Source organism: Citrus sinensis, chromosome 4, assembly GCF_022201045.2.
Source record: "Citrus sinensis cultivar Valencia sweet orange chromosome 4, DVS_A1.0, whole genome shotgun sequence".
Classification (NCBI taxonomy): domain Eukaryota; kingdom Viridiplantae; phylum Streptophyta; class Magnoliopsida; order Sapindales; family Rutaceae; genus Citrus; species Citrus sinensis.
This window is the reverse complement of record NC_068559.1, coordinates 4,923,579-4,950,996: the sequence shown is the minus strand read 5'-3', so window position 1 is coordinate 4,950,996 and position 27,418 is coordinate 4,923,579. Positions and strand designations below refer to the sequence as shown.

The 27,418-nt window shown below is 34.7% G+C and overlaps 1 protein-coding gene across 3 annotated transcripts in view; it reads right to left on the bottom strand.

Moving 5' to 3' along the window:
- LOC102627688 (methylesterase 1-like) overlaps positions 1-26,907 on the bottom strand; it is a 46,656-nt gene extending 19,749 nt beyond the window's left edge. Inside the window, exons 1-3 of one of the 3 annotated variants that reach the window (XM_006485564.3) lie at positions 26,432-26,881; positions 25,800-25,937; positions 25,055-25,515 (exon numbers count right to left, since the gene is read on the bottom strand). In XM_006485564.3, coding sequence (XP_006485627.1) covers positions 25,234-25,515; positions 25,800-25,937; positions 26,432-26,830 — 819 coding nt within the window. In that variant the 5' untranslated portion in view covers positions 26,831-26,881 and the 3' untranslated portion in view covers positions 25,055-25,233. Of the gene's footprint in view, positions 1-25,054; positions 25,516-25,799; positions 25,938-26,431 lie in introns of those variants that run through there. The other 2 variants (XM_052440270.1, XM_052440268.1) reach the window with 2 other exon arrangements.
- Between the last annotated feature and the right edge of the window lie 511 nt (positions 26,908-27,418).

Below are 27,418 nucleotides of genomic sequence, written 5' to 3'. Positions count from 1 at the left end.
ATAACACTTCTCACAAAGATTTATATTTAAGGAACATGGCTTAGACATAAGAATGGAATGAAAATATACATAAACTTAACAAAACAAGAAATGTGTCGGTGTATACAGAATGATGATCAATATTACACTCTGAAGTTGATAAAAACAAACAGAAGCTCGCATACCCCCCAAACTGATGGAGGCTCCTTAAACCTCTGGCTCCACAGCAAATCTGCAATTGATTCTGTCAAGGCTCCATAATCACTTGCAGCTTTCATCAGTAATTCAGAAAATTATTTCTGCCAAAAACCACAAAGCAATATGACTAAGCAAAATAATATCTACTTCCCAAAAAACTAGAGAACTTTATTAAGTCCATTATTTATAGAGTTGGCATTTTACGGCAAGTTTAGTTAAATTAGAAGTTTATTTATTGCATATCTTGTAATAGGGATTAATTTATTAATTCCCTAATTTAGTGAGATTCCAATTTATTAGGAATATTTGTTTCCTAATTTAATTAGATGTCTATTTTAGCAAGTCAATTAATGGTGGGATTCTTTAATTGGCACATGAGATCTATTTAGAGCAAGAAATTGGTTCAAACAGGTAGTCATTAAATGCTCTAGATATTTCTTAGGAGACAAGCAAGGCAAGAAGACCAGATTTATTCCTATTCAAATTCATAGGAATTATAAGAGCAAAGAAACTCTTATTTGGAAATAATTCAAGTCTTTTAAAACTTGCTATTTTGGTGAAACTCTAATGCCTATATAAAGAGAGGTATTTCACAATTGAAATTTGATCACACAACACAGAGCATAAAGCAGAGAAGCAAAATTCGGCCTCCTCCTTAGAGAATCTGGATTTAGCGTATAATATTGTGTTGATTTATTTTCTTATCTTATTTTCATCTCTGTGGAGAGTATATGCAGATCTTGAATTACTAGACATTGAAGAATTAAAAAATTGTTATTGATTACTTTGTGAAGTGCCTTGAGGATCGTGGATCAAGAGGGATAGCAATTATTTAAGAGAAGCATATTCATTCTAAGGTTGAGTAAACTGTATGGTGATAAACTGTAAGTGAGAGTCTTAAGTTTGGTAAATCCATAGGTTGTAACATCTCAACTTAGTGAATTGCTTTTCATCTAGGCGTGGCCTCATGGATGTAGGATTGATTAATCTGAACCACGTAAAAATCTTCGTGTCATTTATTTTCTGCTTTTTATTGTGTTTTTGAAAATTAATATTTTTTATGCAGATGAACACTAACCATAAATAGTAAACTTGAACAGTAACAGTGAACAGTAACGATGCACTGTACTTCCGAAAAAATTAATTAAGTAATTAATTTTTGTAGTTTTTAATTGCCTACATCTATTTTCGATAGATTTAAATTCCTTTCAAACTTAAATAATCATTTAAAGAGCCTTCAATTAGTACATTAACATTAAAGACAACAATGCCTATGCAGACATGTACATCAATGCATTGCTTGAAACAGGGAAGGGAACTATATTAGCAGATACACAAGTCATCTAATGAGTATTTGAATCAATAAGGTGTTTGGCACAAGAGAAAGTGAAAGAAAATTAAGAAAGAAAATTTGACTATGAAGATTTTGGAACAATCACAAATTCTTATTGAGTAAAGTTGAAAAAATACATTATGAGCGTACTAGTCACAATTTATAGTTACACTTAAACTGATTACAAAAACAGAGCTCAAAGCAACAATATTAACAAACTAATTAGCCTTCCAATCATAACAAGCTAGCTGGACAATTCGTTACAACTTATTCAGCGCAAATAACAACCCAATTCAGCTCAACAACTTAGTTATACAACATCAGTCAACTCAGCAGCTTCAGCACGTCACTAGCCAGCTCAGCAGCTTCAGCTTATACTCTTAACATCCCCACTCAAGCTCAGCCTAGTGAAGTCAAGGTGAGCTTGTCTCTCAGATAATGAAAAGGGTGATAAGCTAAAGCTTTAATAAGGATATCAGTTGAGTTATGAGAACTGGGAACATAACTAACTTGGAAGCTTTTATTAGCAATCTTTTCTCACAAGAAATGAACATCAAGTTCTATGTGTTTAGTTTGGGAGTGAAATTTAGGATTACTTGCTAAGGCAGATGCACTTTGGTTATCACACCAAATGACTGAAGCAGAGACAAGAGAAATGGAAATTTCAGTCAACAAGGACTTTAGCCACAAAACTTTAGATGCAACCATTGCTAAGGCTCGATATTTTGATTCAGTGCTAGACCTGGACACCACTCCTTGTTTCTTTGAACACCAAGAAATCAGATTAGGACCAAAGTAAACAAATATTTTCTGTCATCCCTGTCAGCTGCCCAGTCTGCATCACTAAAACAATCTATGTGCAAGGGACTTTGATTAGAATACTGTAACCCCATATGCATTGTACCCTTAAGATTAATGGTTGGAGTAGTTAGAAATTGGCTAAGTTTATTAACTAGAAATGCTATCTCAGATCTGATCAAGGTAGCATACTGAAGAGCTCCAATTGTGCTTCTATACAAAGTTGCATCAGCAAAGAGTTCACTGTCAGTTTTGGTAAGTGGAACATTTGCAGCCATTGGTGTTGAGCAAGGAGTACAAACTTGCATCTTGACTTTGTTGAGTAGATCAGCTATATACTTTGATTGAGAGAGATGCAAGCCTGTGTCAGTTTTTATGACTTGAATACCAAGAAAATAATGTAGTTCTCCAAGGTATTTTAGAGCAAATGTAGTCTGCAAATTGTTAATAACTTGCTGAATCTAAGTAGAATCTGAACCTGTCACAATAATATCATCCACATAAACTAATACCAGCAAGAGATGACCTTGAATTCTATGAAAAAACATAGAAGTATCAGACTTGGAATTCTTAAAGCCCCATTGTTTAGTTAACATTACTTTTAATCTATCAAACCAAGCTCTAGGAGCTTGTTTGAGACCATACAATGTCTTTTTAAGTTTACAAATGTGTGTAGGTTTGGACTGATCCAAAAAGCCTTCGGGCTGCTGCACATACACTTCCTTAGTAAGATAGCCATTGAGAAAAGCATCGTTAATGTCAACTTGTCTCAGTGACCAGTGATTAAGAACAGCCAAGCTCAGAATAAGTTTAACTGTAGAAGCCTTCACCACTGGACTAAAGGTTTTATTGTAATCAATGCCTTGAGTTTGAAGAAAACCCTTTGCTACAAGTCTGGCTTTGTACCTTGAAACACTACCATCTGCATTGTATTTAATTCTGAATACCCACTTGTTACCTACAACTTTGACAGTATATGTAGGTTGAACAAGTGTCCAAGTTTGATTATTAACTAAGGCTTGATATTCTTCTCTCATTGCCTGAAGCCACTTTGGATCATTTAGAGCAGTTGAAAATGTAAGTGGTTTTGTTGATTTAGAATCACATTCGACTAGATAGGCCTTTTTTGGTTTGAATATCCCCATTTTGGACCAGGTAATCATAGAATGTCCAACAATAGGTTGAGAATGTGGAGATAATTGATGAATAGGTTGAGGAGATGATTGGTGATTTATGGGACTAGGAGTATGAGATAGGAAGTGATTTTTTGAGTTGGATAAGTATGAATTGGAGGGCAAATCAATTGCTGAAGGTGAAGATTGAGAGAAATATCTATCAAGTTGTACTGCAGTCTGTGATAAAGTAAATAAGATAAAAGAATTTGATGAAGTAGACTTTTCTAAAGAATCGGAACTTGACTTTTTAGAAAAATTGTCACCTGACTTGAAGGGAAAAGATGACTCATAAAAAATGACATGATTACTTATGTAAACCCTTCCAGAGGGATGAAGATACTGATAGCCTTTGTAGAGTGAGCTATAGCTAAGAAAGACACATCTTGCACTCCTGAACTGGAGTTTATGATGATTATAAGGTCTGAGGTAGGGGTAGCAGGAGCAGCCAAAGACTTTCATTAATGTATAATCTGGTGGTTTATAAAAGAGTTTCTCAAATGGTGATTTATTGTTGAGAATAGGTGTGGGAAGTCTATTAATAAGATATGTGGCTGTATGAAATGCATTCCACTAGAATTTGAGTGGCAAGAGCTTGGGCAAGAAGTGTAAGATCTGTTTCAACAATATGTCTATGTTTTCTCTCTATTCTACCATTTTAGTGATGGATATAAGGGCATGGATGTCTAAATTGTATGCCTTTTCAGAGAGATATGACACAAAAATCCTGAATTCAACACCCCAATCAATTTGTAAGCATTTAATTCTCATGTTCAGACAGTTTTCAATCATGTTTTTGAAGTCAATAAAGGCTGACAAGGTTTTGGATTTTGCAATGAGAGTAAATATCCAAGTGTATCGGGTGTAATCATCTAAGATGGATAGATAGTAGGAGTATCTTTAAGAAGAGATGATAGGAGCTGGTCCCCAAAGATCAGCATGTAGTAATTCAAGGGGCTGAGTGGTTGAAGTTTCTACAGAAAAAAAAATGCTACATATGACACTTGCTTAGTTGGCAAGCATCACAAAACTGTGATTTTGGGTTTTTGGGAAAGACAAAAGTTGAATCCAAGCACTTCATGATCTGTTTTAAAGCATGAGTAGTTAGATGACCCATTCTTTTGTGCAGTAAACTACAATCAACAGTCTTATTATATGAAGCAAAATGAGCCATAGAGACATTCTTATTGATTTGAGGATTATTTACAAGCATATGAGGATGAGACATAATATCAAAGGAACTCAATTGAGTAAACATGGATACTGGAGCTGTTGATAATGTACTTATTGAATTAAAAACAGACTCAGATGAGTTAGACACTCGAATAACAGAACTTGAATTATCACAGACTGCATTTAAGTTTGTAACTTTATTAAGACCTCCTCTAGCAATCCCCTTGAGCAATGTGATCCTTGAGTTCTTGTCCTTAACAAAACAAACATGGTTGTGAAATTCAATGAAAACATTATTATCAGCAAGCAATCTGGAAACACTGATAAGGTTTTTAGTGATTGTAGGGACATGCAAAACATGATTCAGGTAGATAGGTGTTGTAGATAAGGTTTTAACAGCAACACATCCAACATTATGAATAGGTAATCCCATACCATTTCCTATATGTAGTTTTTCAATGCCATGGTAAGTTGAGTATTTAGAAAGTATACCTGCATCTTGAGCAATGTGATTAGTGTTGTGCAAATTTTATTGAACTCGTAAGTGCACGAATCTATTGTAGTATAGATCAATGGTGATGAGTGTCGATCCCACGAAGAGATGGATTTTAATTGTGTGTAGAATTAATTTTGGAATTGGGTGGTTGGATTTGTGGTGGAAATGATTTGGAATATGCTAAAACTTAAATTAAAATGGGGAGAATAAATTCTAAAATTGGAATTGAAATGACGATAATAAATTAAAAAGAAATCTATTGAAACGACGTACTTGGGTATCTGGATCCGTATCAACATGCATCATGGGCTAAATAATCCGTATTAATGCCAATTAAATCATAAGAGGGGAATCCACACCTCATAAACCACGCTCTAATCAATATGGTGCTAAGGGCTTATCGTGCCAAATAATAATAACCTTGTACTAGAGAGCCGGTGAAACCAAGGCGGTACTAGACAAGATTAGTATTATTTGTCGACGAAAAGTTAAAACATCCACAAAAACTAGAGGGGAAGAGAAAATAAATTTACCAAATAAAGCCCATGACACATGTTGAGACTTCACCTTCAACCCAAGTTTGAAAGAAAATTAGCCACTCATAATTGAACTAGGAGCAAAATAGAAATTTATTAAAATACGAAGAAAATACAAGATGGAGAAAGAATTACAGAAAATAAATCCCAAAAATAGATTTAGAGATATTAAATTAGGGGGAGAGGCCCCCTTTTTATAGATACATGGAGTAAATCATGGCCATCAGATTAAAAACAGTTTGGACGCTCAGGATTGCGCCACGTCATCAGTCAACAGTATGCGGTTTGACCACGCGGATGAACAGTAACACGGTTTGACCCGGATGAACAGTAACGCGGTTTGGTTGAAAATAATCCTGTGTGATGCATGTACCGTACGCGAGATTTTTCGTCCACTGATATGTTGCCACGTCACCATCAACAGTACATAAGAATTTTAGTCCAACAGGATCGTAACACCTCATCAGTCAATGCCACATCATTGGTTAATGCCACGTCATCGATCCGTCTATGTGAACAATAACGTAGACAGTACCGTACACGTGAATAGTACCGTACATGTGAATAGTGCCATTTTTCCTTTTATGCTCCTCCTAAGGTTTTCGACTGTCCTGAGTTCAAAAGTGATGTCCGTTTTACGATCTGATCTCTCATTTATTGTAAAATAACTATAATGCCCCTAAAATACATAAAATACTTAATTAAAATAAAACACATGTAATTAAATCAAAAGAAGGTTAAATTCATAAAAGTAAAGGTGTTAGTAAAACTTGTAGTGTAAAATGACGATTTTCTCCTTTATAAATATACATTTTCTAACACTCAACACACCCCCCAACCAGCTTATTGCTAGTCCCTAGCAAATAAAGCGAAAACAAAATTCAAAACCAAAATGATTTTATTTTATTTTATTTAGAAACACTCGTGTTTATTCAATCAGATTAATGATAGCAATCAAATAAAAATATAAGCATTATCTTCAGTCTAAAGTAGCATCACACCCACATCAACCATCCACATGAATCAGCCCAGTAGACTTTGTTATAGCTACTTTCAAGAATGACATGTCAAACCCCAAAATCTCACTGGAAGTAGTGACACTCTCACAAAGAAATTAAAATCAATAAAAATAGTCACTCCAATGAATGGTAATTGAGAGAGAAAATAATAAAGAAGTGATATCACATGCTTTCACCAAGATGAAATAAATATGGCCTCAGCTTAGAAATAATACAATCTCAAGTCAAACAAAAATGCTAGTCAACCCAATTTATTTATCTTTTTTTCTTCTTTTATTTATTTATTTATTTTTATTATGCACCACTACATCTTTTTAGTGCATATAACTAGCTTCTACTTCAAACTATAGTTCTCTAAAATCAAGGACTTTTATTAGGATGTAACGTAGGCTCGGGATATGGCTAACAAAGAAAGGAAATAAGGAAAACAAAGTGTATGTTTGAGAAAAACGCGGAGAATTTTTTTTTTTTTTGGAAGTTGCAAGGTGGATTTCACCTATTATTGTTATTTTTATTCTTTTGAAACAACAACTTTTGTTTTTTATTTTTATTTTTTGAACTTATTTCGCATAACTTCACTGAACAACATAATTATTTACATTTTCTCAAACATAAATAGGTGATGGAACTTATAAGACATCGGGTAATACTCTAAATCAGAGTGGGTCAAGATGATAAGTTGACAAAGAAAAGGTTTTTTTTTTTAAAGGCTCAAAAGGGTTAACTATGGATATTTAATAAAAGGGATGGCTAGAAAGGCTCAAACGGATCAAAGATGGCCTTTCCATCGTCTTTTAAGGTTCTAAATAATCATTCATATCTACTAGTTAGATGGGCCTCCCAATGTAGCAACACACATTTTTTTTTTCTTCTTTTTTTAATTTTACCATTTTTTTTAAGGGTTAACTCAAAAGAAATCTAGAGATCGTGTATAAAATAATAAACTGCTAAGCTGTATAGAGAATGGGCAAAAGGGTTACTCTCCAAGAAAATGATAGGCTCAACAACTCACTTGGTACTTATTTATGACATGTTCATTCCTTCAAGCAACTCATATTTATCTCCGACATCAACATGTAAAGTAGCAAACATAGTGTAACATCACTTAAGACCAAAGATAATACAAATACTAAAATTTGAAATTAATCATGTCATCCAATGTTAAAACAAATCACACAAATTATTTTTTTTTTAAACAACATTCTACCCCCCAACCTATTCTAAACATGAAAGGAAAATATGCATGCAGAAATGTGAAAATGATGCATAAAGACTAATTAGAAAAGTTACACTTAAATTGATAGAAAACAAAATGGTTTTTTTCTTTTTTAACTTAGAAGATACGTTTCTAGAGGCACTACACTCCATATTCAGCCATCTTTGACTCAAAAATTTGAAAATATATATTTATAAGGAGAAATTAAAAAGAAGAAGAAAAATGAACATCAACACATAATAAAGAAAAAGAAAATGTCTGAATTTTTTTTTTAGTTTTTTTAGTTTTTTTTAAAATTTTTTTTTTTAACGATGAAGATGTCTTTCTAGAGTTACTACACTCCATATTCAGCCATCTTCAACACAAAGAGTTAGCGACAGTTAGTTTCTACAACAAAAAAATTAGTAAAAACTTTAACCAAAATTTCACAATTGTCGACTATTCCCTCCCCCAAACCAGAACAAAACATTGTCCTCAATGTTTGAAAGGAAAGAAGTAGAGTTTAGAAGACATCACCTGGGTGGTGCAACACAAAAGAAAATATTTACAAGCGGAGAGTTAAATCTAATTTGTACTTCTTACTGCGGCTACTATTACCATCATTATTTGGGCGCTCTAACACAAAGGTCCAGGGGTCTAGCTCCTGTTTATAAGCTTGTAACAGATCAAGTAGCTCATTAGCAGTGTGAGCACAAATAAAAAATTTTTTCACATTAGAAGGAATGAAATAATTTTTTATTGCATGGTTAAGAAATGCGATAAAACCATCATAAAAGTTATTGACATTTAACAAACCGATGGGTTTCTGGTGGATGTGCAGATGGGCCCAAGATGCTAGTGTGATAAGTGCCTCTAGTATTGCAAGATCTCCTGGAAGGAAAATAAAAGCATCAGCATGATTAAGCATTTAAGTTATTCTTTCTTGCATACCTGAGACGACTAACTCTTCTCCAGTTGATGAGTCAGACGAACTGCCCAATGGTTTTAAGACTCTTGGGATGATGCCTAACACTTGACTTCATCTGATAAAAGCTGCTTCTGAGACCATTTTTGATAACCCTCGGTTACCTCCTCCATACACCAAGTGTAATTTTCTCGCTGCTATGCTTCGACCAAGATCTATGGCTGCCTCAACGAACTCTTTATATTTGCCATATGTAAATCCAGAAAGCACACAAATATTCTTGAATTGTCTATTTGGAGTAGCTGCAATTGGGATACTTCTCAAAAAATAATTTGTGAGTGCTTGACAAAAAAAAATCACATTTAAGAGTCTTGGTGACAGTGGGTCACAATTGTGTATGAGGTAATATGTCAGTGTCAAATAACGCGTAAAGCACGTGGCTCGCAAGTCAAAAAGGAAACAGTAAAAAGGAAAAAGTAAACAGTAATAAAATTATTAAAGACAATAATACACATAATAAAACAATAGTGAAATAAAAAAAACAGTAAAGTGAAAGGATATTTACAAGTAGTTGCGACTGTGGCTCACATCTTCCTCTTGTTTTACGTCCAGAAATGGCTTGAACGCCCTCTATGGGTCGAAGATAGGCTTCCTATCCAGTTTTCTTATAAACTGGCAACCAAGGTCGTTTATAGTCAAATTCATGAGACTATATCGTGCATGCTCTTTCTGGAATAATGGCCATAACTGGAGAATCACTCCTTGCACATATCCACTAGGATGCGTTTCAAGAGACAAAAGGATATCATCCAATAACTCCTTATTCAAGCCATCCCTAATTAATTGAATCTTATCTTCCCTGTTATCAGACACCATTCCTAAAGAACATGGGTTTTTATTGCAACTCATTCTGCCACACTTATGACAAGCAACAGAAATTCTTCGAGCTCGTCGTTTTCTTGCATAATTTCCTTTACCACAACCAGGCATGTATGCAATAAATGTTGGAGGTAACTCACCTGCCGATCGTACTTTAGCCTCGATTAACCAACGGATCTTAGTAGGTATGTTATTCCTCATGAGTAATCGCATGCGTTCAGACCGAGCTTTATAGATCGTAAGGAGGGCATTCTGAGGAAGTGAAGAGAATTGTTTGTGAAGCTTCGCCAGAATCTCGTTTCTGTCCATACCTTCACCTCAGAATATCAGTTATTATGGGAAATTGAAGTAACCGACTTGATTGTCACGGAGTACCGTTATCCGCCACTTCACCGGGGTAACAAACTAAAGCACAAAAACAGAAAAATAAATTAAAACACACAAAGAAAATTAAAATCGTTCTCTTATTGAATTTACCTCAAGCTCCAACTGGATGTCGTAAACACTTCTCTCAATGTCTTTGAGTTGGCTTTCTAAACCCTCAACATAGGCTACTAACTTTGGTGGCTGTAGAGCCCAAATGCGATGTGTTTTACAAAATTGAATCTGCCTTTTGAGATGAGTTTTGACACGTTGAAGTGGTTTAAGAATGTTCAGGAGGAACGATCTAAGTAAGGTACTCATGATTAAAAATGATAAAAGAAAACTTAATAGTTAAACAAACACACTTATGCAAAAATAATTTCAATTAGCAGAAGAATAATATAAAGAAAAAAAAATCAAATCAACGAAAATAAAAAAAAAATCAATTCAAATCTGGTGGGTCACTCAAATTTATTTCGGTGTCTTCTCCATGTGGTTGGTACTCTAGATATGGCTTTAATCTTTGACCATTAACTTTAAACATGACACCGTTTTTTGGGTCCTTAATTTCAATTGTCCCATGTGGAAAAACAGTATGAACAATAAAGGGACCAGACCATCGAGAGCGTAACTTACCTGGGAATAAGTGCAAGCGAGAATTGAATAAAAACACTTTCTGACCTAGAGTGAATGATTTTCTCATAATTTACTTGTCATGGAAGACTTTCATCCGTTGCTTGTAAATCTTGTCATTTTCATATGCGTCATTGCGAATTTCTTCAAGTTCTGCCAGTTGTAATCTTCTTTCTAAGCTGGCTTGCTGCATATCAAAGTTGAATTTCTTGATGGCCCAATACGCACGATGCTCGAGTTCCACAGGTAGGTGACAAGCTTTTCCATACACTAGCCTGTAGGGTGACATCCCAATTAGGGTCTTGAAAGCCGTTCTATATGCCTATAATGCATCATCAAGTCTTAATGACCAATCTTTTCTGTCTGGCCTCACCATTTTTTCTAATATGTGCTTTATTTCTCGATTGGAGATCTCAACTTGGCCACTGGTTTGCAGATGATACGGGATCGCCACTTTGTGTGTGATTGAATACTTTGTCAAAAGAGTTTTGAATGCTTTGTTACAAAAGTGGGCACCACCATCACTGATTATTGCTCGAGGGAATCCAAAGCGTGAAACAATGTTACTTTTCAAAAATCCTATCATCACCTTGTGATCATTGGTTCTGCATGGAATTGCTTCTACCCATTTCGATACATAGTCAACAACAACCAATATGTATTGATGGCCAAAAGAAGGGGGAAATGGTCCCATGAAGTCGATACCCCATACATTAAAAATCTCAACCACTAAAATTGGATTTAGTGGCATCATGTTCCTTCGTGTAATGCTCCTCATTCGTTGACACCTATCACATGAAAAACAAAAAGTATAAGCATCTCGAAATATAGTTGGCCAATAAAAACCACATTGTAAAACTTTAGTTGTTATTTTCTTAGCACTGAAATGGCCTCCACAAGCTTGTTTATGGCAGAATGAAAGAATATTCTGAATTTCATTTTCTGGGACACATCGTCTAATAATTTGATCAGCACAATACTTGAACAAATACGGGTCATTCCAAAAGAAATTCTTTATCTCTGCAAAGAATTTAGCCTTGCGTTGCTTGGTCCAATGCTCTAGAAGTTTACCTGTAACAAGATAATTAACTATATCAGTATACCAAGGTAACACTTCCACACTCATTAATTGTTCATCTGGAAATGACTCATTCAATATTAATGGCTCTGTAATTGTGTCAAAATGGAGACGAGAGAGGTGGTCCGCCACAACATTTTCTGTCCCTTTCTTATCTTTGAATTCCAAGTCAAATTCCTGCAAAAGTAACACCCAACGAATTAGTCTGGCTTTTGCATCTTTCTTTGTGAGAAGATATTTAAGAGCAGCATGATCTGTGAATATAATTATTTTACAACCAATGAGATAAGATCAAAATTTTTCCAATGCAAACACTACTGCTAGCATTTCTTTTTCAGTAGTTGAATAGTTCAACTGTGCATCGTTTAATGTCATACTAGCATAGTAAATAACATGGGGAATTCGATCAACTCTTTGTCCTAACACTGCTCCTACTGCATAATCAGATGCATCACACATGAGTTCAAATGGTAAGCTCCAGTTTGGGGGCTGAATGATGGGTGATGATGTCAACAACTGCTTCAATTTTTCAAATGCCACAAGACATGAATCATTAAACACAAAAGGTACATCCTTAGCAAGTAGATTGCATAAGGGTCTAGAAACTTTGCTGAAATCTTTAATGAAACATCTATAAAAACTAGGATGCCCAAGGAAAGATCTTACTTCTCTGACTGTTTTAGGTAGAGGAAGATTAGAAATGAGATCCACCTTGACTTTGTCAACCTCAATACCTTTACTCGAAATGATGTGACCGAAAAAAATACCTTATTTTACCATAAAATAGCACTTATCCCAACTTAAGACTAAATTCTTTTCGATACATCTCTGCAGAACTAGTGTTAGATGATGTAAGCATTGATCAAACGAGTCACCAAAAACAGAAAAGTCATCCATAAAGACTTCAAGGAATCGTTCAATCATATCAGAAAAAATGCTCAACATGCATCGTTGAAATGTAGCAGGTGCATTACATAATCCAAATAGCATTCTCCTATATGCAAATGTGCCAAAAGGGCAAGTGAAAGTGGTGTTCTCTTCATCTTTTAGTGCTATGGGGATTTGATTGTATCCTAAGTAGCCATCTAGAAAGCAATAAAATTCATGGCCTGCTAATCTATCAAGCATTTGATCGATAAATGGTAAAGGAAAATGGTCTTTACGTGTGACAGAATTCAATTTTCTATAATCAATGCATACACGCCATCCTGTAGTTACTCTAGTTGGTATCAATTCATTATCAGCATTGGTAACTACTGTGACTCCTGACTTTTTTGGGACAATTTGTACAGGACTGACCCATGAACTATCAGAAATGGGATAAATGATACCTGCATCTAATAGCTTAAGGACTTCAGTTCTAATAACTTCTTTCATGTTATGATTTAACCGACGTTGCATTTCCCTAGTAGGTTTAGCATTTTCATCAAGGTGAATGTAATGCATGCAGTCTACTGGGTTTATACATTTTATGTCCGCTATGGTCCATCCTAATGCTCCTTTGTGCTCTTTTAAAACATCCAACAACTTACCTTTTTGTTCGTCATTTAGGGATGATGAGATGATTACCGGTAGAGTACTTTCTTCTCCCAAAAATGCATATTCCAATGTGTTGGGCAATGGTTTGAGCTCGAGTTTCAGTGGTGATTCTGATGATGGGGTGAGTTTCTTTTCAGATGGTGCTAGTTGTTCAACTCTTGACTTTCATTTATTAGTGTCCATGGATGGTGCTGAGTCAAGCAAGGCGTTGAACTCATCGATTGATCTGTCAATATCAAAATCAAAACCAAAGTAAGTTAAGCATGTCTGTAAAGGATCATCACTAAGGTTTGAAATAAAAGTGTCATCAACTAATGCTTCAATTAAATCCACATCAACAATTCCATCATCTGCATTATGAGGTTGTTTGGCAATGTCGAAGATGTTCAGCTCCATAGTCATGTTGCCGAAGGACAACTGCATATTTCCGATCCTGCATTGAATGTGAGCATCCGCAGTTGCCAAGAAAGGTCGGCCTAAAATAATGAGGATGTGCTTCCTTGAATCCTGTATTGGTTGAGTGTCAATTACAATGAAATCAACAGGAAAATAAAACTTGTCTACCTGGATAAGCACGTCCTCCACAATACCACGAGGTATTTTCGTGGACCGATCTGCAAGCTGTAACACCACTGGAGTTGGGTGTAATTCTCCCAGTCCAAGTTTCACAAATACAGAATAAGGCAACAAATTTACACTAGCTTCTAAATCCAACAAAGCATTCTCAATTGTGTGGTTCCCTATACTATATGAGATAGTGGGGGAGCCTGGGTCTTTGCATTTTAAAGGAATTTTATGTTGGAGTTTAGAACTAACGTTTTCTGTTAAAAATGCCTTATTTTGAACATGCATATTTCTCTTTTTAGTACAAAGGTCTTTAAGAAACTTGGCATAAGATGGAACTTGCTTAATAGCATCAAGTAAAGGGATGTTAACACTTACCTGTTTGAAGATTTCAAGAATCTCACCTGTGGATTTTCACTTTTTTCCTTTAGCTAACCTCTGAGGAAATGGAGCTTTGGAAACATATTCTCGTGGGTTGGTTTCTTCTCTCTCCTCCGGTGATGAGTCATCAACATTCACATGTACAATTTGATTTTCTTTTGTCACTGGCATCTCCACTTTGTTGTCGACTTCTTTTCCTTTTCACAAGGTCATGACTGCTTTGACCTCTCCATGCTGCTGTGGTAAACTAGTACTTGCTTCATGTACTCCTTTAGAATTAGGCACTGGTTGACTTGGAAATTTTCCTTTCTCAACAGTCATTGCCAAGGTCTGAATTGAAGAAGCAAGCTGTCCCACCATTTTCTCGAGGCTTGAAACTAATTGAGCTTGTGAGTTGAAGCCTGCTCTCAACTCATTTCGTAGTCCATCAATGGTGCGGTTCTGTTGTTCAATCGTGGAGTGAGTAACATTCTTGAAATTCTGGAATGCATTCTCCCATGGTCTGGGTTGAGAGTAATTCTGGTTCTGATTGTATGGTCTAAATGGGGGCTGAGAGGCTTGAGGAATTTGAGGAATTGGTTGCATTGGTGGAGCTGAAGCTGCTGGTCCATTCTGTTGGAGTCCTTGAGACCATGAAAAATTAGGGTGGTCTCTCCATCCAGGGTTATATGTGTTGGAATATGGGTTGTAATTTGATGGCTTTCTCATTACACCTATGGCATTGGCTTGATCTGAGTATGAGTCATGGTCATGTGGTTTTGTTGAGTTAGCAGTCGATAACGATGCTATTTGTCGAGCAAGACCTTCAACCATCTCCTTGACTTCTTTGATTCTCGAAGTTGACTCGCCAATGTGAACCTCATTTACTCCCTTAATTCTTCTAGTATTCCTGAGTGATCGACTCCGTTGTTGGGAATTATTCGCTTGTCGCTGGAAGAATTCCTAAATCTCTGATGCACTTTTTGACATTAGCTCTCCTCCACTTGTTGCCATTAGTCATTCTTGCACATTCGGCAATAATCCCTCCAAAAAGTATTGTCATTGGTGTCATTTCTCGTACCCATGATGTGGACACTTCAAGAGTAGCCCATTGAATCGCTCCCATGTTTCGAAAAACTGCTCGTCTTCTCTCTATGTAAACTCTAAAATTTCCCTGCGAATAGCATTAGTTTTATGCACTAGGAAATATTTATTCAAAAATTTCGTTACCATTTGTTCCCATGATGAAATGCTATTAGCAGGTAAAGTATTTAACCATGAACAAGCTCTATCCTTTAAAGAAAATGGGAATAATCTGAGTTTAACATTATCGTCTGAAAATTTTTCATATTTAAAAGTTTGACAAATAGCATGAAAATCATTCAGATGATTATATGGATCCTCATTTTCTAGGCCATAAAATGTTGGGAGACAATTTAGCACACTAGGTTTTAGTTCAAAACTCCTAGCAGCTACATTTGGGTATCTTATGAATGATGTGCTCAAATTAGCTAAAGGACTGAAATAATCCTTAAATGGCCTCTCTTGTGGTGCTTGTAAATCCATTCCAAATTTATTTTTAATGTGCCTGTGTGTGCGAAGTGTTTTTTTCTAATTCAAGGTCTATAGGTTCAAGATTAGGTAATAATGACCTACGACCATGCATGCAAAACAAATAAAATAAAAATAAAGATGGGAACAAAACAAATAAAAATAAAGAAGAGGGAGAAATTACGATACTAACTTTATTGCGCTATTACAACCTTTCTATAAAAATACGTAAAAATAAATACGTGAAATAAATTAACTAAAAATAAATTAATAAGATTAAAAAAATACAAAGAAAAATAAATTGAAAATTAAATTACAGAATTTTAAAAAAGAGAGAAAATAAATAAAAAAAAATATTAGCTCAAAATGTAAATTCACTCTTTTTTTCTTTTTTTTTAATAAAAAAATTACAAGAAAACAATTAAAAGAAATTATTCACAAAAATTAATTCTATGAATTAAAATTACTTACCTCCCCGGCAACGGCACCAAAAACTTGTTGTGCAAATTTTATTGAACTCGCAAGTGCACGAATCTATTGTAGTATAGATCAATGGTGACGAGTGTCGATCCCACGAAGAGGTGGATTTTAATTGTGTGTAGAATTAATTTTGGAATTGGGTGGTTGGATTTGTGGTGGAAATGATTTGGAATATGCTAAAACTTAAATTAAAATGGCGAGAATAAATTTTAAAATTGGAATTGAAATGGCGAGAATAAATTAAAGAGAAATCTATTGAAACGACGTACTTGGGTATCTGGATCCGTATCAACATGCATCATGGGCTAAATAATCCATATTAATGCCAATTAAATCATGAGGGGGGGAATCCACATCTCATGAACCACGCTCTAATCAATATGGTGCTAAGGGCTTATCGTGCCAAATAATAATAACCTTGTACTAGAGAGCCGGTGAAACCAATGCGGTACTAGACAAGATTAGTATTATTTGTCGATGAGAAGTCAAAACATCCACAAAAACTAAAGGGGAAGAGAAAATAAATTTACCAAATAAAGCCCATGACACATGTTGAGACTTCACCTTCAACCCAAGCTTGAAAGAAAATTAGCCATTCATAATTGAACTAGGGGCAAAATGGGAATTTATTAAAATACGAAGAAAATACAAGATGGAGAAGGAATTATAAAAAATGAATCCCAAAAATGGATTCAGAGATATCAAATTAGGGGGGAGAGGCCCCCTTTTTATAGATACATGGAGTAAATCATTGTCATCGGATTAAAAACAGTTTGGACGCTCAGGATTGCGCCACGTCATCAGTCAACAGTACGCGGTTTGACCACGTGGATGAACAGTAACATGGTTTGACTCGGATGAACAGTAACGCGGTTTGGTTGAAAATAATCTTGTGTGATGCATGTACCGTACGCGAGATTTTTCGTCCACTGATATGTTACCACGTCACCATCAACAGTACATAAGAATTTTAGTCCAACAGGATCGTAACACCTCATCAGTCAATGCCACATCATTGGTCAATGCCACGTCATCGATCCGTCTATGTGAACAGTAACGTAGACAATACCATACACGTGAATAGTACCGTACATGTGAATAGTGTCATTTTTCCTTTTATGCTCCTCTTAAGGTTTTCGACCGTCCTGAGTTCAAAAGTGATGTCCGTTTTACGGTCTGATCTCTCATTTATTGTGAAATGACTATAATGCCCCTAAAATACATAAAATACTTAATTAAAATAAAACACATGTAATTAAATCAAAAGAAGGTTAAATTCATAAAAGTAAAGGTGTTAGTAAAACTTGTAGTGTAAAATAACGATTTTCTCCTTTATAAATATACATTTTCTAACACTCAACAATTAGTTGCTCCAGAGTCAAGATATCAGGCTAGATCAACTACATTGTTATAGTTTGCCAATTGTGCAGAGGGAGGAACATTATGAGGAATACCAAAATTTCCAGCATACAGGTTTGCTGTTGGAACACCATTATAGGTACCACTTGCACCTTGTAAATCAAAAACACATTGAGGATTCATGACTTCTGGATTCTGATAGGCAATATAGCCAAAGAAATGTCCAGCTTGTCTAGGAAAATTAGGTCTGAATCCAGGTCCAAAACTAGAACCATTGTATCCAGAACCTCTACGAAAATAATTCTGATTATTTCCAGCAAATCATCTATAATTCTGACCTCCACCTCTTGGCCTAAATGCACCAAAACCTCTGTTTCTAGGAATAAAACCCTGATTGAATCTGTATTTATACTTATAAGCTCCATGGCCTGGAATAAAACAGATTTGACACACAACATCTTTTCCAGGACCAATCACACCATTACTGATGTTCTAATTACTATCATAAACACCAGAATTTCCAACACCTGCATTTTTCTAATTATATCCAGATCTATTATAACCTTGACCTTTCTAAGCAAAATTTACTGTCACATCATGCAGAGGTTCATTCTGAGACTCTCATTTGCCATTTCCAACCTAGTTTCATGACTAAGCATCATAGAATACACCTCATCAACAGTGAGTTTCTCTTTTTCCAGTCTAGTAAGTATATTTGTGACTAAAGATTCATAGTTATCATCTAATCCAGTAAGCAAGTGCATAATCAATTCATTTGAAGTAAATGGATTACCTCCAATGGCCAGACTATTAGCAATTTTCTTCATTTTAGTAAAATAATCACTTACTGAGAGTGATCATTTCTTTGTTGATTGGATTTGCATATTTAAAGGTAAATATCTTGCGTTGGATTGAGACATGAATATTTCAGCAAGCATCTCCTAAAGCTCAACTGATGTTTCACAGTTGATCACCATGATTAATACGTTATCCATTATTGATGAAAGCACCCAGCTCTGCGGTAGTTTATCACTTTTCATCCATAAGACATAGTCTGGATTTTCTTGTTTCTGTGATGCTTCAGCTCCAGATCTTCTAAGTTCTTGATAAGATAACGTTCTGGACACACACTCTCACCATTGATGAGGCCTTCAAGTCCTCTAGCAATGATTGATATTCTAACTTGAGTTTTCCACACCAGGTAGTTTGATCTGTAGAGCTTCACAGGTTGAACAAAGTTAAATGAGAGTGAGGAGGAAGCTATATGATTAGATCCTGACATAGGTGATAGCTCTGATACCATATTTGAATCAATAAGTGTTTGGCACGAGAGAAAATGAAAGAAAATTTGACTATGAAGATTCTGGAACACTCACATATTCTTATTGATTAAAGTTGAAAAAATACATTATAAGTGTACAAGTCACTATTTATAGTTACACTTAAACTGATTACAAAAATAGAGCTTAAAGCTGCAATATTAACAAACTAATAAGCCTTCCAAACATAACAAGCCAGCTGGACAATTCATTACAACTTATTCAGTGCAAATAATAACCCAATCCAGCTCAGCAACTTAGTTACACGACATCAGTCAACTCAGCAGCTTCAGCACGTCACCAACCAGCTCAGCAGCTTCAGCTTATACTCTTAAAATGAGAAAAGTAAGTTTTAATGAACTTAAATAATTTAGTTTAATTAAACTCTACACAGAGAAAGGTGAAGGCCAGTGCCTGCTCTGTTTCACCCAGGACGTACACTTGAAAGTTGAATTGTAAAGGTAAGGATAAATGTCATGTTAAAATTATGGACTTAAAATTAATTGTGAAAGTTATCAGTCAACAATTAAATTGAAAACTTGTGCTCAATACAAGCACTTGATATTCTTATCCTCGTTTCAAGTAGACATCTGATCATTACTGAGCAACACATGACTTGGATGTAGTAACTTAATTAACCAATCTAAGCACTGAAAGGTATCATCTATGGTGAAAATTTATTTCACTAACCTTAAGGAAAGTTTGAGGACATTTGAGTCAAACAAGTACTATGACAAAGAGAAACTTCAATATACTAAAAATTGCCAGAATTTGAACCCAAATTGAATTCACGTCTCGAATATGTGGTTCATTGACATTGAAACTCAATTCACAATTCTTAAAAACCAAATACATAAGATTTACTAGAGATTAACCTACCTAAATCCTTTACTCCAATTTCTTAATAGTACAGATGTTTGTTGGAACATGCAATCTAAATAAACTAGTCTAAATTAACAATCAAAACCAAGTTTCACAATATACTTCCAGTCTGGTTGTTAAAAGCATGTTTCACTGGGTCACTAACCTAATATTCTGCTTCTAGAGGAATGCGTTCAAGTGAATAGGGTTGTTGAAGACGAGCTATAATTCGATCGTTGGCATAATTTATGAATAACAGAAAGTTAAATGAGATAATGAGCGGGCAATAGAAAACAACCCAGGTGCTGCTACCCATCGATGGTAAACGCTTATGCTTTCTTTTACTACCGACTAACGTTTCGTGTTGTGCTGGTTATTCCCTATTTTAATTTTTTTTTAAATGTATTAACAACTTTTCTTTTAAAAATGTATCCTCGTCAACAACTCATCGGTTGAAAGCTTTTACTTAAATTTGGATCTTAACCATTTTTTGAGTGGAAGTTAAAGCACTTCCCAAAAGACATTCAAATTATGAATTTAAGAGCAGTTGCAAGACTCCATTGTTAAGGAGATTAAAGACTGACAAAATAAATTACAAAATCATATGGTGTTATAGTATTAATTAGTTGTTTTATTTTCGTTCTTTAGCACAACATAGTGTTATAGTATATTGTATCACATTTCTGGTTTAAATATCTGAACTCTGATTTTTAAACTATATTAAGTCAACTCTCTTGATAGTGACCTTGTTTAAAACTCTACAGAACTCCCTCATTTAGTCTTCTAATTATTTTAATTTTTAAATCTAGGAGAAGACTTTCCCATACTTGCCGGAAGAAACAAGTACTAGAAATCCACAAGGTACCTTGTCTTCCTTCAAATTTTCCTTCGTATTTGCATACTTTAATTTCTTTTCAAATAATATTCATTTTAATTTTTGTTTTAGTATTCGTGTCCCAGGTATTTTTTATAGGTTGGATGAGTTTGTATCTAAGAACAATCATGTCCTTGGAAAATGCAGAAAAGAAAGAGTTATGTTACGAAGTTCAAAGTTTTACCAGAAAAGTTGATTGCCTCTACCAATGGCAAATACAATCTTATTGTTAACTTCACTTCCAAAGAGCCAAAGGCGGCAACAAGCAACTATGACCAAGTAAGATTGTAACAAATGATTTGCTGTATAAATTGAGTAAGGATCTGCAGCACGATCATCCTATTTCTGCTATAGAGTTTAATGATAATGAGGACAATGCAGACCAGTATTGCTTTAATTGTATTGCATTTATATCCCAAATGAGCAAAAAAAAAGGTTCTAAAATAGGTAGAATGCTGTCTAGAAAGTCAAATCCCAGTATTAGTTTTCAACTTTGTGGCCTAAGGACTTTTGAGAATCGAGTTCCTAACCATTGCCAGTCCATTGCAATGAGAAGCGTGATGTTTACAAATTTGATGCTGTCAGGTGGTCTTGTACCTCTCTCAATCCCAAAAGTTAGTTTAAAGGGTGAGATTTTCCCTCACACATCAAGCCCCATCCACAACAATGTTGGATAATCCTAACAATTTCACCCTCACACATTAGGGATGGCAATTTTTCCCAATAGGATGGGATCCTTTGGGATCCCATCCCATTTGGGACAGGATTAGAACATATTTTTGTCCCATAAAAAAATTTAGGGACGGAAGTGGGATATTTTTTTATCCTAATTACATATGCGGGACGGGAGTGGGATTGACAAATTTCGTCCCATCCCGTCTCATTACCGATTAAGAATTGAAATTTTTCCAATTGCGGGATCCCATCTCTTTTGAGACGGAATTGGGACATATTTTTGCCCTAAAAAAAAATATAGGGATGGGACTGTGATGTTTTTTCATCTCATTTACATATACGGGATGGGACTGGGATTGGTAAATCTCATCTCATCCCGTCCCATTACCAACCTTATCACACATCATGCCTTGTATCATAAGTATAGACATACATTCTCTCTATTAGACTATTGGACCAAGATTGTTGGTGAATTTAGTCTCTGACGCCATTATACGTGTCTTTGCAGTTAAACAATGAATACAAGTCTTAAAGGATATACCTACCAAACTAGGTATATTCTTCTTTCTAACCAGAGTTTCTAGCCCGCCCTTTCTCACCGATGTGATTAAACCTTTTATCTCATGTCTCATATCAGAAGTTTTGCCACTTTCACATTTTCTTTCTAGATATTAGCTTTTATTGCATGGAGAACATTAACTTTCTTTCCCCTTGCTAACACTAAAGAGCTTTTGGTTAGCTTCTATTTTGTTTCACCAAATTAGAAAGAATAACCATCATCAAGCTTGCTAGTACGAACATTCGATATTGACATCTTTGAGCAACAATTTACAGCAAATGTTGATTTATAAGCAAATATCTCTTGTTCTCATAGCCTAAGATGCTTGCTTATTTCTTATCCTGACATAGTCATAATCACCATTAATAGAAGATGTGAAGTAGTTATACTAATTAGTAACATAAAATAAAGCTCTCGAATCAATCACTTAATCATTAGTATGGTAAGTATTGTGTCAAATGTGTCATGTCTTATCACATGTTTATTAAAGAGGCCATATTCGTGTTTAAATATTTTGTCAGTATTATTAAAAAAGTCATATTTGTATTTCTTAAATTTAACATGATAAGATTACGGATTTACGGTACTACACAAATGCAACATGATTACACGAACTGCCACCAATAATTAAAAGATATTCTTTCCAGCATGTTGAATTCGGCTAAGAAAAATGTGGTGTTGGATTACCACCGTGTTGAATTTGTGCTGCTTATTTATGAATTTTCTGCTATTTCCTTTGCTTTCATTATCCTGTGTTGTTCCAATTAACAATGCCTAGGCTTTAAAGGAAGCTACTTCTTTAGCCATTCTTGTCTCTTAGGCTTATCCAATTTCCTTGTCAACGCCCACTACTTGTTTTTTCTTTTTGGTCAATAGAATAATACCATATGTACAAAAAAAATATTTAATACAACAAACACAAAGGACAAAAATTCTTATCTTGTGGTGAATTTTTTTATCGTTTAATGATGATGTGCTATTTTTCGTACTATGTTTTGCGCAAATATCACTATTTCTTAAATAACCAATCTCATAGCATGTCTACTATCGATTAAATTTAATATTTAATGAGATCTAAATAAGTTATCATTTAATAAAAATAAAATAATACATTCATAATTTCAAATTACAACACATCAAAAAATGACAATTTTAATTTGTTTAAATCAATATATGAAAATTAATTAAAATTATGGAATTAAATCAATACAAAACTTGAAACGGGGCACCTATATTTATTTATTTAATTATTTTTTAATACTAATTGATAAGATATAATGAGGTTTTAGTGTAACTATGTTTTAATTTGTTTATCTACCAATAATGCCACATTTATACTTTTTCTGTTTAATTAAATAAATATTGCTTTTTTGGGACTAATTTGTGAATTTTTGCTTCTGCAAATCTATCTACAATCAACCAATTAAGGATTTTAAAATCTTCAAATCAATTCAATCCAACCACTGAGCGCCCACGACGCATGTAGAGGTTTATTTTATTCTTTAATTATGGTAATATTTAAGAGGGTAAAATTTAGGTAGTGTCTCATTTAATTCAAAAAAAAAAAATTCAATCCAATCCATGATTGAGTTTTTACGGATAGAATTTGTAATTTTAAATACCCCTACTATTAGGCTATTAGGACGCTATCTGAAACTTCAAGTGTGCCACTCAATAGTGTGACTAAGTACCACTGTTTTCAGCTTAAAGAGACCGAGACTATCTCCTATTACTTGTGCATCAAAGTGATTGAGATCACTCACTTCACTATTTGCATCCTGATCTGCTTTTTGCCGCTCTAGTTGTTGTCTTCTTGGACTTCTGATAACCAACTCATAAAAGCTCGATTCGTTTCTCCAAGGAGTCGCGTTATACAATCAGAATCGTTAGCCGGTGTTATTGGCAATGACGAGGCAGAATCATCTCCTGTATCAAGAACATAAATTTAACTAATTAATGATTTGGGAAAAGCTCACCTACTTCAAGGAAGATAAATGATGTTCCTTTCCAGAAAACTAAACCTTTATACTGGAATGTCATTTTAGCGAACTCATTTACAAGAAAATTACATCAATTATTGCAGAGCTCCCTCTCTCTCAAGTTAGGTGTATCTGCTCTTTCCAACCTTATCATCTGACCTGTTGCCAGCTAAAGAATTATTTTGCTTTCCGAAAACTTATAATAAGCATGATCGTCGGGATTGATTGTTTCTTTTAGACACGCAACCAGAAGGGAAAAAAAAAATTGACTGAGTTTACCCAATAATTGATGTTTTGTTTTTTGTTTTCCTTTCAAGTCGACTAAATGAAATGTCTTGGAGAGTTCTTATTTCCTTAGCATGTAATTGGAGCCTTTACTCATGAAGCATAGGCTAAAGGTTGCCATGGAGATAGCTAATGCAGTCGCATATCTCCATGTTCGATTCTCCAGGCCAATTGTCTTTCGCGACATTAAACCGTCTACTCTCTTGTTCCAGGAACGAAATGTTGCTAAATTTTTCAATTTTTCTGTATCTATATCTATCCCAGAAGGTAAGACTCACGTAAATGATACTGATAAGCTGATCGGAACCCTTGGATTTATTGCACCGGAGTGCATGACTACAGGTAATTGCGATGAGAAGAGTGATGTTACAGCTTCGGCGCATTGCTTCTTGAGCTTCTGACTGGAAAACAGGATGAGTGAAAACGGTGAGCAATATTTTTTGCAGGAGCTTGTGAAGAAAAGTATTGAAAGCAAAAGTTTTAAAGAGATTGTACATCCTGCAATTGTTGGAGAAGAAGGTTTATGGCCTGAAAAGGAGAAACAATTGCGTAGCCACACAGAGCTTGCCATTAAATGTCTTTCCTAAATCCGAACAAGATAGGCCAACAGTGGTTCAAGTGGTTAAACAACTCAGGCAATTTCACAGGTCTATTTAATTTAGAGTCTCAAAATGTATTAATTAACGACGGTAAACTTTCTGAACATTTTTTTGAAGAGGCAGCATCGATATCTTCTTGTTAATGGATTTGTTTTTCTTTTGTTCTTTTCTATTTAGTCTAAAATTTTGAAAGCTACCCAAAGTCATGTCTGATGACACATTTTGATTACATGACATAACAATTCAAATTCAATTCACATGATATGTCCCAAATGCATAAAAACAGAATGTGGTCCATTCATCTAAGTAATTATGTAAGGTGACAATATCCTTCATCTAAATATCTTTGTTGTATATAAAAAATCATGGCAATACTTGTCATGATTATGCCACGTAAGTTGCTAATTCAATTACAAACTGTTGTGGGCATATCATTATTGTTTAGTAATAAATTAAGCATACTTTTGAGCAATGTGAGAGAGACAGTCAAAAACTTGATGGGGCTTGGAAAGCATCGGCATATGATCTACACCCTTTATCTCTATCACCTCATCAACAGGATTGTTTTGGATCATCCAGTGCTGAAATTGCTTAGGAACACAAATATCCTCATCGCATACCACATAGACTCGCTTTATGGATCCATATCCTTCATTACTGAACTTATTTGCCTTGGATAATTCATCAACAAATACTAGTCCAGGCCTCAATAACATCTTTCCCAGCTCCACATCCTTTTAATCAAAATAAACAAATATAATATTACCTTATACAATGTTTGGTAGACATTTAATAATTTAACTATGATGCAGTAAATTAGCCTGATGAGGGATTTAGATTGAGCTCCATATGGGGCTCAATTCAATGATTCAATCCCTATTTAAAAAAAAAAAAGGCGGATTCGGTGTAAATCCCTCCCTAAATATTAGTGGGAATAAATTTCTGGATATATTACAATTTATGTATCGAAAATCTCAATAAGAAATAATAATAAGAAGAAGAAGAAGAAGGCTTATACCTCAGGAGGACTAAGCTGATACAGCTTGAGAGTCAAGAAGTTGTGACCGAAAAATATTGTCTTGCGAGAAGGATTTGATGAGTCAATCACTGAAAATTGAGTGTCCAACCATTCCCCACTTGGAATCTTTTCAAAAAACTTTTCAGCACAAACAAAAAGTTACAAATAAATTAAAATTGTAAGCCCTCTAACTTCATAAACGAGTAATAAATTAATTTGATAGTAATGCATAAAGGGCAAAATTATCAATTCATCACCTATTTTTCATCCTATTGAAAAAAAATTCAAAAATTCTTAATTTGCTTAATGAACCCATTATCTGCAAAGTGTATCACTTCGCCACTTTAACATTGAGACTTTAACTTATGATGATATCATAAGGATAATTTAAACAATTAACATACTAACGTCTGTAAAAAGAATCAATTTTCTATCCTTTTGTTAAACTATACTTCAAGAATAAAATAGTCAGTTTGCTAAGATTCTCTAACAATTTTAACAGAAGGTGGGGAAAGTGACACAAACTCAAAGGTTTTGGTATTTTCTTTTTAGAATTAGTAGAAATAATGGGTGAATCGTTGATAACTTCATCCAAATAAATAAACAAATAATGAAATAAATTATTCAAATACCCGCTCCACAACATAAGATGGTTGGTGTTTGGTGTCTGGCATGAATGCTGTTAAGAAAATAGCAACTGAAATTTTGTGTGGGAACTTGTCAGCTGCCAGGGCCAAACTCAAGCCTCCAGCGCTGTGGCCGACAAGTACGACCTTTTCGCCTGCCGAAAGTGAGGCCAAAAACTCCAACAGAGGTTCATTGTATTCGTAAAATGAATGAACATCCTGGATTTTCTTCATGTTGATGCCGGTGGCTGCAAGGTCCAGCGCCGTCACTCGGTAACCCGCAGCCTCCAGCTGTGGCTTCACCTTGTACCAGCACCAGGCTCCATGGTTTGATCCATGTACCAGAACAAAATGCTTCCGTTTCTTGGCTTCTGCCATTTTCTTAATTTTCTCCGTTGGTTTCATTTATTTTCGTGCACTTTATATGAATATCTATTCTCAAATAACTTTGTAGCCAGGATGTTGTTACTTTAGTCACTTAGCTCACTAAAAGTAAAATAAAGATATCTTTATTAGATAAAATACTGTTTCAAATGTCTTTATTAGAAAAAATACTGTTGTAACTTTATTTTACCACTTGGGTCCCTCTTAGATTTTTATTAATTACTTCATTCCTTGCACATGTTCAGGAGAAACAGAAAAAATTTTTACATACAAGTTGATTGTTCAAGACCTATGCAAATTAAAACTAGTTTAATTTATCTGTTAAAAGGTTATATCTATCATTAAACAGTGTTTATTTTGTTTGAACTTAAACTCTCAAACCAAACAAGTCTAATAATGGCAATAGATATTATAAACCAGCAATGTTATCTTTAATTTTCTTCAATGTAATGATGGGAATGAGTGTCCTCGTATATAATTAAAGTCAAGCTTTCAAAACCTTAAAAGTTGTTTGATTTAAGATGGAAATGTATCAAGCAAAACAAAACAAAATATGTCATCCGAAAATTATTTTCTCTCCAACTCACATGTTAGGAATTGGCCATCATC